The sequence below is a fragment of the Marmota monax genome, unplaced genomic scaffold, assembly GCF_021218885.2.
Source record: "Marmota monax isolate L192 unplaced genomic scaffold, Marmota_monax_Labrador192_F-V1.1 WCK01_AAM20220418_F8-fsc00052, whole genome shotgun sequence".
NCBI lineage: Eukaryota > Metazoa > Chordata > Mammalia > Rodentia > Sciuridae > Marmota > Marmota monax.
The window spans coordinates 4,206,793-4,219,962 of record NW_026693473.1 but is presented as its reverse complement, the minus strand read 5'-3'; the positions used below and the strand labels follow the sequence as shown (position 1 = coordinate 4,219,962).

The 13,170-nt window shown below is 47.3% G+C and overlaps 1 protein-coding gene across 2 annotated transcripts in view; it reads right to left on the bottom strand.

Moving 5' to 3' along the window:
* Pdia5 (protein disulfide isomerase family A member 5) overlaps positions 1–13,170 on the bottom strand; it is a 90,079-nt gene that overhangs the window by 37,366 nt on the left and 39,543 nt on the right. For both annotated transcript variants that reach the window (XM_046457879.1, XM_046457880.1), the window contains exons 7-8: positions 9,722–9,782; positions 4,979–5,046 (exon numbers count right to left, since the gene is read on the bottom strand). In XM_046457879.1, the coding sequence (XP_046313835.1) occupies positions 4,979–5,046; positions 9,722–9,782 (129 nt within the window). The remainder of the gene's footprint in view (positions 1–4,978; positions 5,047–9,721; positions 9,783–13,170) is intronic.

Genomic DNA, 13,170 nt, shown 5'->3' with positions numbered 1-13,170 from the left:
CAAATTAAGATACAAATAAATTCATTACTTGTAAAAAAAAAAAAAAATGTGAACAGCCGAGATCAGCATGGAAGCCCACTGAGTAGGAGAGTCTGGTGTCTGAGAACTTGTACAGTGGCAAGCCTGCTGTAGGATGGCCCAAATACATGTGAACTCCCACCCAGCTCTGCCAAAGGTCTGGCATAGCACCTGAGATGGGTGTGGCCTGCCAAGATGCCAATCAACCTGTTGACTAGGAGACATCATGAAGCAAGACTCCACCCCTAAAACCTTATCCCTGCCTTTCACATACCCCCTTAAATAAACAACCAGAGCCATTTTTTTAGCTGTTCTCTTCCAGCTCCTGTGTGGACTGAAAGATCCTATCAGGCGCTCTGCTTTGAAAATCTATTCTCTGCCTCTTATTTCTTCACTAATTACTCCAGAATTTATTTTATCAGGTGGCTTATTCCCCCTTGAGCAGGAAACATTACCCTGGCGAGGTGCTGGCCTCCTTGAGACACCTCAAGATACTCAAATCCTCGGATGCTCAAGTCTCTTACTAAAAAGGGAGCAGCATTTGCATGGAGCCTAAGCAGATTCTGCCACATGCTTTAAATCATCTCTACGTTAATAAGCAATACAAGGTAAATGCCATATAAACAGTTGTGATGCTGTATTGTTTAGGGAATAATGACAAGGAAAAAAAGTGTGTACGTGTTCAGTAGAGAGGCAATCTCTTTCCATATTTCAACCCACAGTTGATTGAATCTATGGATGCAGAAACACACATTGGTCTGACACCACTGTGTAGGGGGAAGTTGTGGGGTAGGGAGACAAGTCAGAGCTTTTGACAACCAGTGTGCCTGAAGAGAGCCTCAGCCAGGATGGTGGGCAGGGGCAAGAAGAGGGACGTGAGAGAAGAGATGTTTGATGAGGCTACAACACAGGACAAGCTCGTGCAGAAGCCTGGGAGACTCAGAAGGGGACCTGAAGGAAAGCTGGCAATAGATGCTGAGGTGTATTTTAGATATCCTGCATTTGGGACCTAGGAGGAAAAAATCTGAACTGATGTCAAGCAAGCTGTCACATGTGGTACTGGAGCTTAGGGGAAGGACTTGGGCTCACCAGAGCTACATTTTGCTGAAGCTATGGACAGAGATAATTACTGAGGAACAGACCATAGTGACAAGGAAAGCATGGTGCCAAAGGCCCATGTTCCATATGCCAAAAAGAGAAAGCAGAGTCTTCGAGCACCCCCACCCAGTGAGTGGGAGGAACAGGTTCAGGCCAGTGGGTGGAGGGTCAGTCCTCTTTATCTACCACATGCTCCATAGGCCACAGAGCTGTTCCTACACATGTGGACCTCACAACAACCTAGCGAAAGGGCAGGGTTGGCATTTATCAGCCCCATTTCACAGATGGGGCAATGGAGGCTCCAAGGCAGAGGAGCTTGCCCAAGACCTCCCAGCTGGTTGGCAAAAGCCAGCACAAGCGTCTGATCTACACGAATCTGTCACCAGGACTGCTCCCTTTCCCAGTGTTTGCACCCAGGCTGGTCCACTGTGGCCAAGGTGAACAAGAGACCAGGCAAAGCTCTGAGGCTCAGCGTGGACATGGATAATGGTAAGGCTGGGGAGAGGAGGCAGACAGGAATGGGGCTCGTTCTGATGGCTGCCGAGACAGGGAGCAGCTCAGCCGGGGACGAGGATGTCAATTAGCAAGCAGTGGGGAGGACAGATGCAATGACTCACCAGACATCAGTGACAGCCAAAAAGAGGCAGATCTGAATCTGGAAATGGCAAAGGCCGCTCATCCCTGACCTGGCCTGGCTTCCTTCTTATGACATCACCACATTGGATACCTCCCAAGAAACCTGTAACGGAGGAAGAATTCTGACCTTTGCCACAAACGCAGCCAGCCAAAAAGGGCTCAAAGATGATGGAGACGAAGAGAAGACAGGAAGCTCGAAGCTGGCTGGGTTTCAGTGGTGCGAAGGGGCGAGTGTTTGATTCCTGGGGAATAGCAGCCCATCTGCGAGCCAGGCTGTGCTGCACGTGTGAAGACAGAAAGCAATCAACACCTCTGGTCGCCAGTGCCTCCAGCCCTGGGGAGCTGCCGCTTTACCATGAGTCCTGGCCCCCAGAAGCCTCCTAAAGCAAGTGGTACCCATGGTGGCCAGGGGCCTTCCCCTTTTATGTATCTGGGAAGGGTTAGAAAAAATTTTCCTAAAAATCTAAAGGAAAAATGGAACAAAATAAACCTCAAGCAATAATACACAAACAAGGTAACCTGAGTTCACAACACAGATGCCTTGAGCACAGGCAACCAAGCCCTGGCCAATGCTGGCTTCAAACAAGCCTCCTGACTCCTGCAACATCATCCAGCGACCTTGAAGGGGCACCTTTACACCTCTAGACTGAGGCCCAGGCATGACAGCAGCTCCTCTGAGCACAAGTGCTCTTCAGAACCAACCTTGCAAAAGAGGTTGGTGTGAACCCGGGTCCCAGTCCCAAGAACTTCCTTCCCCCATGTCCCTGTCATAAAATACTAAAGATCTGGATTCCCTTAAGAGAGGAGAACGGGGCTGGAGTACAGCTTGGTGGTAGAATGCTAGCCTGGCATGCACCAGGATCCAGGTTCAAGCTTTAGCCCACAATACAAAACAAAATGCTGGAAGCCAGACATCGCTGTACACAAAGAGCTTAAAATAAAAATACCCGTGAGTGATAAACCACATCTCTGTTCCTCCATCAGATGTCCTGGGTACCTCCCGTGAACATGGCCCTGTGCTATGTACTGAAGAAGGAGACGTGACTCAAACCCAGCTCCTACACCCAGGAAGGTCACATGTCATAATTAGTATCCCAAAGTGAAGAGTGTGACATGGAACAAAAGCTAGGATGGATGCACCTGGCCGAGCACATTAGATAAGTTCTGTGGTGGCAGGGGAGGGGGCCCAGAGGAAGACTGAGTTTGGCAGCAGATGCAGCACCAGCTAAGGATGGTCCGTAAGTGGCACGTGATTGGCATCAAGTCCTCTTCTGCTTTGACGGGGCTGGCTGGGATAATTCACGATCTGATTTGGGGCTGGAGCTATTTATCCAACAGCCCCACAGAGTTTGGAAGTCAAGCCGAGCAGTTTTCTGCACAGGCAGGGAGAACACAGTGGGTAATTAAGTCTTTTCTCCAGGCTAAATAATCTTAAAATATGGTATCTATTGAGACACCAAAAATGTGCAGTGGAATTTCCCCAGAGTGATGTGCCTGCCCCAAGGCCAAACATCTCCAGGCAAGCTTCTAAAAATTCATTAGTGAGAAGCAAGCAGGACCCTGGTGTTGCCCCAAAAATGAGGTCAAAAGAGAAAGCACTGGTTCTCTGCAAGCCAGTTTTGCAGTTGGCTAGTGGCCATCCCCACATCCAGATGCTGTCACTTAGATTTCACAAGTTCCCTTGGAGTTAATCACCACTTCATTTGATCCCTAAGGATCATGATGCAATTTCAAGACCTCAGATCTCTCTAAATGGGACTTGGGCCAGCCCCACTGAGATGGCCTCTGACCCCCTTCCACGAAAGGTGTATGGATCTTTTCATGCTCCAAGAGGAGCCAGTCTGTTGCCACCAAAAGAAAGCACGCTACTCAGGGTAAGTATAAAAATAAATAGACATCTATCAAAAATAATTAGAGGCAAGACTTCATATCCAAGTCCACTGCAATCATTATTCACAACAGCCCAGAGCTGGAAGCAACCCAAATGTCCATTAACGTGAATGGATAAAGACGAATGAATCAAGAAAGTGTGGTACATATAAACAGTGGAATATTCTTTAGCCTTAAAAAAGGAAATCCCGTCACCTGCTACAACCTGGATGAACCTTGGTGATATTATGCTATGCAAAATAAGCTAGTCACAAAAGGACAAATATTTTATGACCATTCATATGAGGGATGTAAAATAGTCAAAGTCGTTGAAAATTAAAAAAAAAAAAATAGAAAGGTTTTTATAAGGCTGGAGGTGGGGAGGGAAGGGGAATTCATGATCCATGGACAGAGAGTTCAGTTTTGCAAGATGAAAAACTTCTGGATATCTGCTTCACAATGATGTAAATATACTTAACATTACTGAACTCTATACTTAAAAATGGCTTAGTTGTCAGTGAAATAGTGCTCGTCACAGTAAAATAAATAAATAAATAATTGGACACATAGCACAGAAGGAAAAGCCTGGCAGAGACAGGACGGCAGGGAGCACCCAGTGATTGATCCTCAGCCCTCCTGGGTGAGGCCTAAACTTCCTTCTGTCTCATGAACACCTGGCCTTCTCTGTACCATCCTGGTTGCTCTGACTTCTCTGACGGCCTCAATGGCTCCTCTTCCTGTCCCCTAAAGATGGGCATCTCCAGTGCACACCTATCTTCAACCACGTCCCGCCCTCCCTCCTTCAGGAATCGCCTGCGTGCTGGGTTCCTAGCTCCCCTTCCGGGCTTGCCTCTTTCTGCTCTGCTTTCTGAGGTTCTTCTCATCACACTGGAACACAAAGCCAGGCAGGGATGGTGGAGGGGAGTGGGCCAAGGCACGGCCACTCTGAGCCTGCTCTGTGCTTCTATTCCACCCCGCATGTCCCTGACCTCCTTCTTGGCCACTGGGTTCCTCAGACCTCTTTAGAGCCCACCCCAACAATTCTGGTCCCCTGCTGTTCTGCCCTTGACATCTGGCCTCTCGGCATTACCACAGGTGTGGCTTGCTGGTTTCTTTCCTATTTCATCACCCGCCTTTGACGGGTGCCAAACTCCAGGTCCCAGCAATTCTGTTGAGCTATCTCTCAACCTTCATAGAGAACAGATCTCTGAGACACACGCAAAGCTTTGTTTTAGAAGCCACCTGGGTGGCAGGGTCAGTACCCCCTCATCATTTCAACACCTGCCCTCCCTCCGCACCCTGCCCCTGTGAAGCCTGAGAGCCACCCAGCTCTGCTGGCCCATGGCGCCTCACTTACGAAGTGGCCTCGCAGCTGGGTCGCAGCCTTCTGGAAATGTGGCATTATCCTCTTGCACATGCTGCACCCTGGTCACAGATGGGAGAAAAAGCAACCCTGGTTATTGCGGGGACTCTGAACTCTGCCCTCCTCCCCTCAGGCTGTCCTCTACCCCATGAAGTACAGCACTGTCCTGGGCCCTGGGAACGCAAAAGGAACAGGGGAAAGAGGCCTCAGGCCCTCAGAGAGCTTACAGTCTCAGTGGCACAAAACGGGCAGTGCCCAGAACGCCCTCCACGATGTCAGACTGAATAAGCAAATCTGCCATGAGTGGAGGGGAGCACAGCCGGGAGCACAGCTCCTGGTGGCTGGTGAGCACAAGAGGAATTCAGGGAACCAGGAGAGGTGTCCCGAAAGCAATCTCCTCCTGCACAGTGAAAAGCGGCCCCTCACCACGCAGCAAGGGACTATAAACATACTGGAGGCAGAAGCCACTAAGAAGGAAAAATCTTGTGACCATAAAATGACTTTTGGGATTTTCATGGCTCTTTTCCCTTCCATTAACAGGGATAATTAAGCAATGACCAGGGCAGGCCAAGCGTGAACAGCACTGGCTCCGGCCTGCAGGAAGAGCTCCAGGCTGACTCGGGACATGGAGCTAATCTTCCCTCGACTTGCTAAAGCCGTAACCAAGTCATCTCCTCTCTCTGGGCTGTTTCTTCTTGTGGCAAAAGATATTAGGCCAGATGACCTCAAGCCCCTCCCGGTTCTGACACCAGAGGATCATGTGACACTTTGGCTCAGCCCTCTCTGGGGTTTCTGTGGTCCACATGGATACCTTCCTCTCCGTGAGGTGGTAATGTCCCCAGTCTTGGGGGACTCCAGGTCAGGCTGGCCAGATCCCCAAGATCTGCTACGACCTCAGAAAGATCTTGATTTAAGCCCAAACATGGGACACTACATTTCTGCACTGACCGCAATGGACATGAAAAGCAGTTTTCTCAGCCACCAGGAATTCTGACATGCCAGGCTGTCATCCTTTCTGACAGCTGCTGTGCTGCAAAACAGGCTCTCAGACGCATCTGTAGGCCACAGAAACCAAAGCTGCCTGGGACCACCAATCAGGCTGGTTCTCACCTCCACTCGGCAGGGCTGGGCCAGGGCCCACGTGGCAGCAGCCTGAAAAACTCTAATCTATGTCCAGCTAGCACCCTGGCAGGCCGTGAACACAGTAATCCAGATCAGAGGGGTCTCCTGCCTTCGGGGCCAGGCACAGACACTACAGAACCAGGAGGAGGTGCAGTTCCTCCTGTACCACCTGAACCTTCCCAGCACCAAGTCTCCTGGGCAAGATGCAGGTACAGGAGATTCTGACACGAAACATCAAAATGCCCCACAGCCCCTCCCCACATTCCTGCCTGACAGGTTTGTAGGTACACACATACACACACACACCCCACGCACACAGGAAGTGGCTAGAGCCTGGCCCTTGGCATGAGTCACTGAGGCCCCTGAGAGGAGACACGTCGGCCTCCTACTTCATGGTGGAAAAACCCTTCAATAGGAGAAAAAGGATGCCACTCCACTCCCAGGAGGGAAACAAAGGGTGCACAAGCTGCCTTCCTCTCATTCTCGGCCTCTGTGCTCAGTGACTTGAGTGTGACACCCGCTGGGCCAATCATCCATCAGGAGTTAACTGCTCACCTGTCTCTACACTGTGGTCTCTCTTCCAGCTCTACCCAGTTGCAGCCTATAGCAACATTACCTTTTCTGTTCCCCAAACAGGTGATATGCCATCCAGCTGTCCCCAAGGGCAGAGGCCAGCAATTCTGGGTGAAGTTATTGGAAGGAAGAGGAGAGGAAAGAATAATATAGGAAGCTGCAGGCCAAGCCAGTTTCCAATTTAACTTTACCAAAAATAGAGCTGGTAGTATGATTCCTATCTGAGTTTATCTTTCAGTGGATTCAACTGGGAGACAGGGGAAAAGGTAAGACTAATTATCATTCTCAAAGCCCAAAAGTCAGAGCAGACAGCCCTTTTATTTTCTCATTAATTCAGTGAACAAACATTTACTGAATAAGCAGGTCCTGGGGACCCAGATTCCTTGTCACAATGAAAGACTCCTGCTGCCTCTGGGTTCATTCACTCCACATGCGATCAGAGGCTCTGAATCCTAACAGACATCCCAGGCTGGGAATTGCTTTGTATCCAGGAGTAAGCTAAATTATGAGGCTAGGCTGTGAAGGCTGGATTGGACTAGTGTAATAAAAGCACAAGTTTATTTCATTAAAAACACATATAACAAAAGAAGTCCCAGGGTCCCTGGGACCTTGGAGGCCATGCAATCTGATCCTCAACCAAAAGTTAACTTAGCAACTCAGTTTTCTCTCCCTCCCCCACCACTAATATGCTCTGTGACACTTAGAAGTTCCTAACTTCCCCCGCTCCAACTTTCTATTATATAAAGATAATCACTGTGCTCACATCTCTGCCATGATGAATAGGAGAGGCACACTGCAAGGCAGCCTGGAGAGGGGGTGGGGCCAGACAAGCATCAGATGCAAACTGCTAGTGAACCGTTACTTCAAAATGATTAATGTCACTCCACAAAAACCTGCATGGTTATGCCATAATCCTGCCTTGTGACATCCACTGCCTATGGACACACACCCTGATTTATTTCACCAACATGTTGAGTCCTGAAGGGTTCTAAGGTAAACCAAAGGAGGCCCCACCCCTCCAGGGTCTGTGGAGGCAGGGTGACCCTTGAAGTAATTCACAGCTGGGCAGTTAATAAGATCTCTCCAAGCCGGGCATGGTGGTGCATGCCTGTAATCCAAGAAACTTGGGAGGCTGAGGCAGGAGGATTATGGATTCAAATCCAGCCTCAGTGATTTAGTGAGGCCCTAAGCAACTCAGTGAGACCCTGTCTCTAATAAAATATAAAAAGGGGATGAAGGATATGGCCTGGTGGTTAAGCACCCCCTGGGGTTCAATCCCTGGTACCAAAAAAAAAATCCCTCTGAGGAGAAAACAAAGTAAAACCAACTAGTGAACATTAATAAGGAGAATGAGCCAAGGTTAAAGGCTTTCTGGGCAGAACAGGGTCTGCAGGTGAATGCCAAGGCCCCGTCACACGGGCAGGAACCCCCTTGGGCCTGGGAAAGTCTGGAGAGGAGGTCTGGGCTGGGGAGGGGCTGTTGTCACGACAAGCCAGGCAGTGTCACCGTAAACCCCATGGTGGAGCATCTAGACAGGGTTCTCACCACCATCACTGGCACAGAGGGGAAAACTCAGGGAAGAAGTCAGGCAGGAGGAACCGAGATGAGCTTCTGAGAGTCAACTGAAGGGCTGGGGATGCAGCTCAGTGACAGGGTGTTTGTATGTGAGGCTTGTATGTATGTATGGATTTGAGCTGCAGCATCACAAAAAAAGACAGAAAATGAAAAAATAAAATAAAATAAAAAGGGAGTGGTGGTGGTAAACAGAAGCCTGGTACCATAGCCTGTGCCATACACACGCAGGTATACCCACCTCCCTCCACCAGACACCCTCCTCTCTCTCCAGCCTTCAGGCAGACAGTGACACCTCTGGCTTCCTGAAGGGCATGTGAAGTCCCCAGAGTCTAAGTCCAAAGGGCCTTACCAGGCTTTTATTCAGATTTCACTCTGGGTTGGGACCCCTGGGACTGCAGGAATGGCCCTGCAGTTGAGAGCGTCTGTCACAACCACTCAATCTGCTGTTATTGCTCAAAAGCAGCCACACACACACACCACACACAAAAAAAAAAGTGACAATGTATAAGAAGGGCTGTGTTCAATAAACTTACTTACAAACATTGTGGCCAGCCATCGGCCACAGTTTGCTGATCCTTTATTATAGACTCATGATGCAGTAGGTATACCCAATAATTTTGTAATAAAACAGAAAAGAGTGTATACTACATCTGGTAGAGCAGCTGGCAAGTGTTAAGGGTAAGCAGTGGTAGTGCAGGTAGTAATCCTAATGGTTTGGTGAAACTTATTTACATATAACATTATATTTAACAGTACTGGGTTGCAATATAAAATAGTTTTAATTCTGTGAAATGCAGTCAAAAAGTTTGAAAGACACTGCTCTAACTCAACCCCTTCTCTTATAGATGTGGAAACTGAGACCCAGAGAGATGAAGAACTTGGCCAAGCTCATCCATCTGGCTGTTAGCATAGCTGGAATTAGATCTTGGGTCTTCTGGTTGTCATTTCAATGAACCTTCTGCCATTCCACACGGCTTATGGGCTCATGTAAAGATGAAGCCCAATTCTGGGGCCAATTTTCTCTCTGCTTTTGGTTCCCCCACCTCTCCCAAAAGGATGCAGGAGGCAGAGCTGAAGGAGTTACAGCCTCAGAGACAGGCCAGGCTCCAGATGGTAAGAAGCAGTGTCCCTGAGGGACAGCAGCATCACCGAGAGGAAGACTGAGGGCACATGGGTCTGTGGGTCTGTGGGGGGCAGAGGAGCGCAGGAAGGTGAAGCCAACTCCCCTGTTATGCCGGGCGGAGCTCTAGGTGAAGAGGACAGAAGGCTGCCAATTCTAGTGCAGACAGCACCAACGTGGACAGCAGGAGAAAGAGACAGTGAAAGGCCAAGAGAAAGGCAGAGGTGCAGGTGGACCAACAGACAAGAGAGACCAGGGCTGGCTCCCAGTTGCCCCCAGGAACCCCAGCCACCCGCCACACTCAGAGACTGAGAGACAGACTCTGGTCCAAAGAACAGTTCACTCACAGGGGGCATAAAACATCATGAGCAGAGGCTTCTCTTCCTTCTTCAGGAGTCGTCTGAAGTCCTGAGGCACAAAGAGAGACAACACTGGCAGGTCACATACAATGCCCAACAGGATGCCACCTCCCCCTGCCCCTGCCCAGCAGGAGGTCAACATCAGAAGTCACACCAACACAGCCTTAGCACATCAGGAGCTGGAAGAATCTCAGAGTGGATCTATTCTAGACCATTCTTACATATCATAGAGGGGGAAACTGAGTCCCTAAGGAGACTCGAGGGCCACTGGTGCAGAAGCAGGCTACTGGCTTTACTTTTGGCTCCATCTGAACAATAAAAGATGGTAAGGAGTTATTTTTGTCCCAAGTCTGTTGAAAAGGTGGCCCCTTCATGTGACTTTGGGAGTGGTTTTTGTGGTAGCGAAGGTAGCTGTTTTCTTGTTTGTCCCACTTGGCCAGATGAGGATCTGCTGGCTGTGGTCACAGGGTCAACCCAATCTCTTCCCCAGCTCCACCTGTGTTCCACTGAACTCACAGTGTGTGTGTGTGTGGGGGGGGGGGGGGACGTAAGGATGAGGCCTGCCCCACCCTCCATGAGGTTACAGCCTAAAGGCTTCATTCTTATTTGCAAAATCCTTAGATCAGAGCTTGGCACATTATTAAGCAATATATAATGATTTGTTAAATAAACACAATAAATGTAAAAAGACAAATGGTCACAACAATGCTAATGGGAAGACATAAGTGTCAGCAGGATAGAGGCTGTTCTTCCAACAAGAGCCAAAGATGGATGAGAAAAAGCGGGTCCATCAAGGGCGGAGAAGCAAGGAGACATGGCATTATTTTGATGAAAATGAGCTCCTCTAACCAGTTTTCACTAAAGAAAATTAGAGGTTTTCTTCTTCTGAATAATAAGAAAAATAAGAGAAAAACTCAAAATGCAGCTTCTGGCAGCAACAAGGCATTAGGTAAATAAATGATGGCACACTCCACACAATGGAACACCACCACAGCATTACGAAGGGCGATGAGAAACACTTAAAGCCATGATAAGATGTGCATGTTACATTAAGCAGGGAGGGGGAGCCAGTTACAAAACGGCACTAAAATGTACCGACACTTTTGTGAGTAAAAATATTTATGTATGCATTACATTAAAAGCCTGGAAGGCTTACAAAACATATCAGCAGTGGAAATCTCTCAATGAAAAGGTATGGGATGATTTGTGGGTTTTTAAGGGTTACGTTATATTTCCCTATTTTCAACAACAAATGTGTGTTACTTAAAAATTTGCTGATAGATTAAAAAAAAAAAAAGATTGCAATTTTTTGGTGAGGTTCTCAATAAATCCTGAAAAAGCTTATTCTTATTTACATAACTAGAGGATTTAGACTGGTTCTCAAGCAGGATTAGTGACCAAGTGACTACCAAAACAACCAGAAAGGGTCTCTAAATGATCATGCTGTTTATTTGGAAGTATACAGGGAGCACGGGAAGATTGAACAGGCCAGCATGGTGGCCAGGGGCAAGTGAAAAGGGGATGGGATAAAGGGGAATTTTTAAGGGTAAAATGAAGAGGATGACATAAGTTATTTTGAAATAATATCCTTGGCCACAAAGATCAATAACAAGGGTGCCATCAGTCCAAGGGTTGACCAGTCACTGGGTAGATGTCTATGCAGAAGTATTACAGGTATAAAGCTGCAGGACCTTGTGCAAGGATGTGGTTCTGATGGAATCTTTTGCACCAGTTCCTGTTGTCAGGCATAAATGCATATAAGAACCTCTCCTTCCTAACTTCACGGCTTTATTTATTTTATTATTATTTTGTTGTTGTTAGGGCTTCACATGTATGACTCCATTTTGATTCTGACAAATTTCACACGATATATTTGACCCTAACTAGGGATGACAGATACAAACACTTTAAAAATTACCTCTGGGATCTCTGGAGAGAAAACCCGGTAAAAGATGTGAGAAGAAAAGGTTTTATTGAGCCTGCAGCAATTTGGTTTCATATATTGAGAAGTAATAAATATTACATGCAAAGGATGCTTAATTGCTTTCACCAAGTATAGAATTCTAAGCCTACAAATTCAATCAGTAATTCAAACCTGAAATTGAACTTATAGTTATTTTATGTGGGGATTCTAGAAGCAGAAAAACAGCTACACCTTGCATTTCTGCATGAGAGAAAAGAGCACAAAGAATATCAACAAGATTACTGACAGGGGTGAAGAAAATACTTCTGCTTAATATTCCTGCAGCTATGGAAGAACAATCTTAGGAAGTTCAGGACATGACATTTGTGATAGGAAGGTGCCAAGCAATTGCTTTCCAGAGAAGCTAAAAATATTTATCATCTCAGGAGCAACAATCAGTTTGGGCACTTTGTTTTTTCCTATTCTGGGTACCATGCCACCCTCTTCTGACACTTGCCCCACTCCCCTCTCACATATGCCATGTCTTAAAAAGACTACTTTCTAGCTGGCCTATACTGGCCCTTCTATCCCAGGGAATGTTGATGCCCAGCCCCTTAAACCAAATCACCACAAACTGACCTCTTTGGGTTGCCCACAAGATCATGTGACCCTCCTCTGGAAAGTAAGGTACCATTTCCTTTTGTGGTAGGGAGTGTTAAGAGCAGAGTCGGGGTTGTGGCTCAGTGGTAGAGTGCTTGTCCAGCTAGTGTGAGGCTTTGGGTTCGATCCTCAACACCACATAAAAATAAATAAACAAAATGAAGGTATTGTGTCCAACTACTTCTAAAAAATAAATATTTGAAAAAAGAAAAAGAGAGAGAGTAGAGTGGACCTTACTCCCAGCTCCTCAGGAGGCTAAGGCAGAAGGATCGCTGGAGCCCACAAGTTTGAAGGCAGCCTGAGTAGCACAGCAAGACCCCGTTCTCAAAAAAATGAATAAATAAAGACTGTGAGTTCTAAATCTCCATGTTATATGACATTGGATAGTTGGTATAATTCACCTCCAAAACTTTGGGCCAAAATAAATATTTCCTTCTTAAAAAAAAAAAAAAACAAAACTCAATAATTTTAAGTGAAAAGGGAGATAAGGCAGAATAAGATTAAAGTTATGTTTTATTTTACCACAATAAGAACAAGCATTCTCTCTCCATCTACATGATGCCGCACAGACCACGTGAAACTTAACAGAGAGGTCCTTGCCCAGCCCCATGGGAAGGCACAGCTAAGCCAACAGGGCACTGATACAAAAAGGTGAGTGTGGATAGGATGCACACTCAGGCCAGGGGAGGGGCAGCCTGGAGCTAGGGCAGCTGGACCTCAGCTAGGAAAGGAGGCAGACTGTAAGCTAGGCCTGCCCTTCTAGCCCTCAAAGAATCAGTTCTGGAAACTGAAGTTTAAGAGGATAAATAACGTGTTCAAAGTTACATGATGACTCAGAACTGTAGAGACCTGACCCATGTCTTTGGTAATTCAA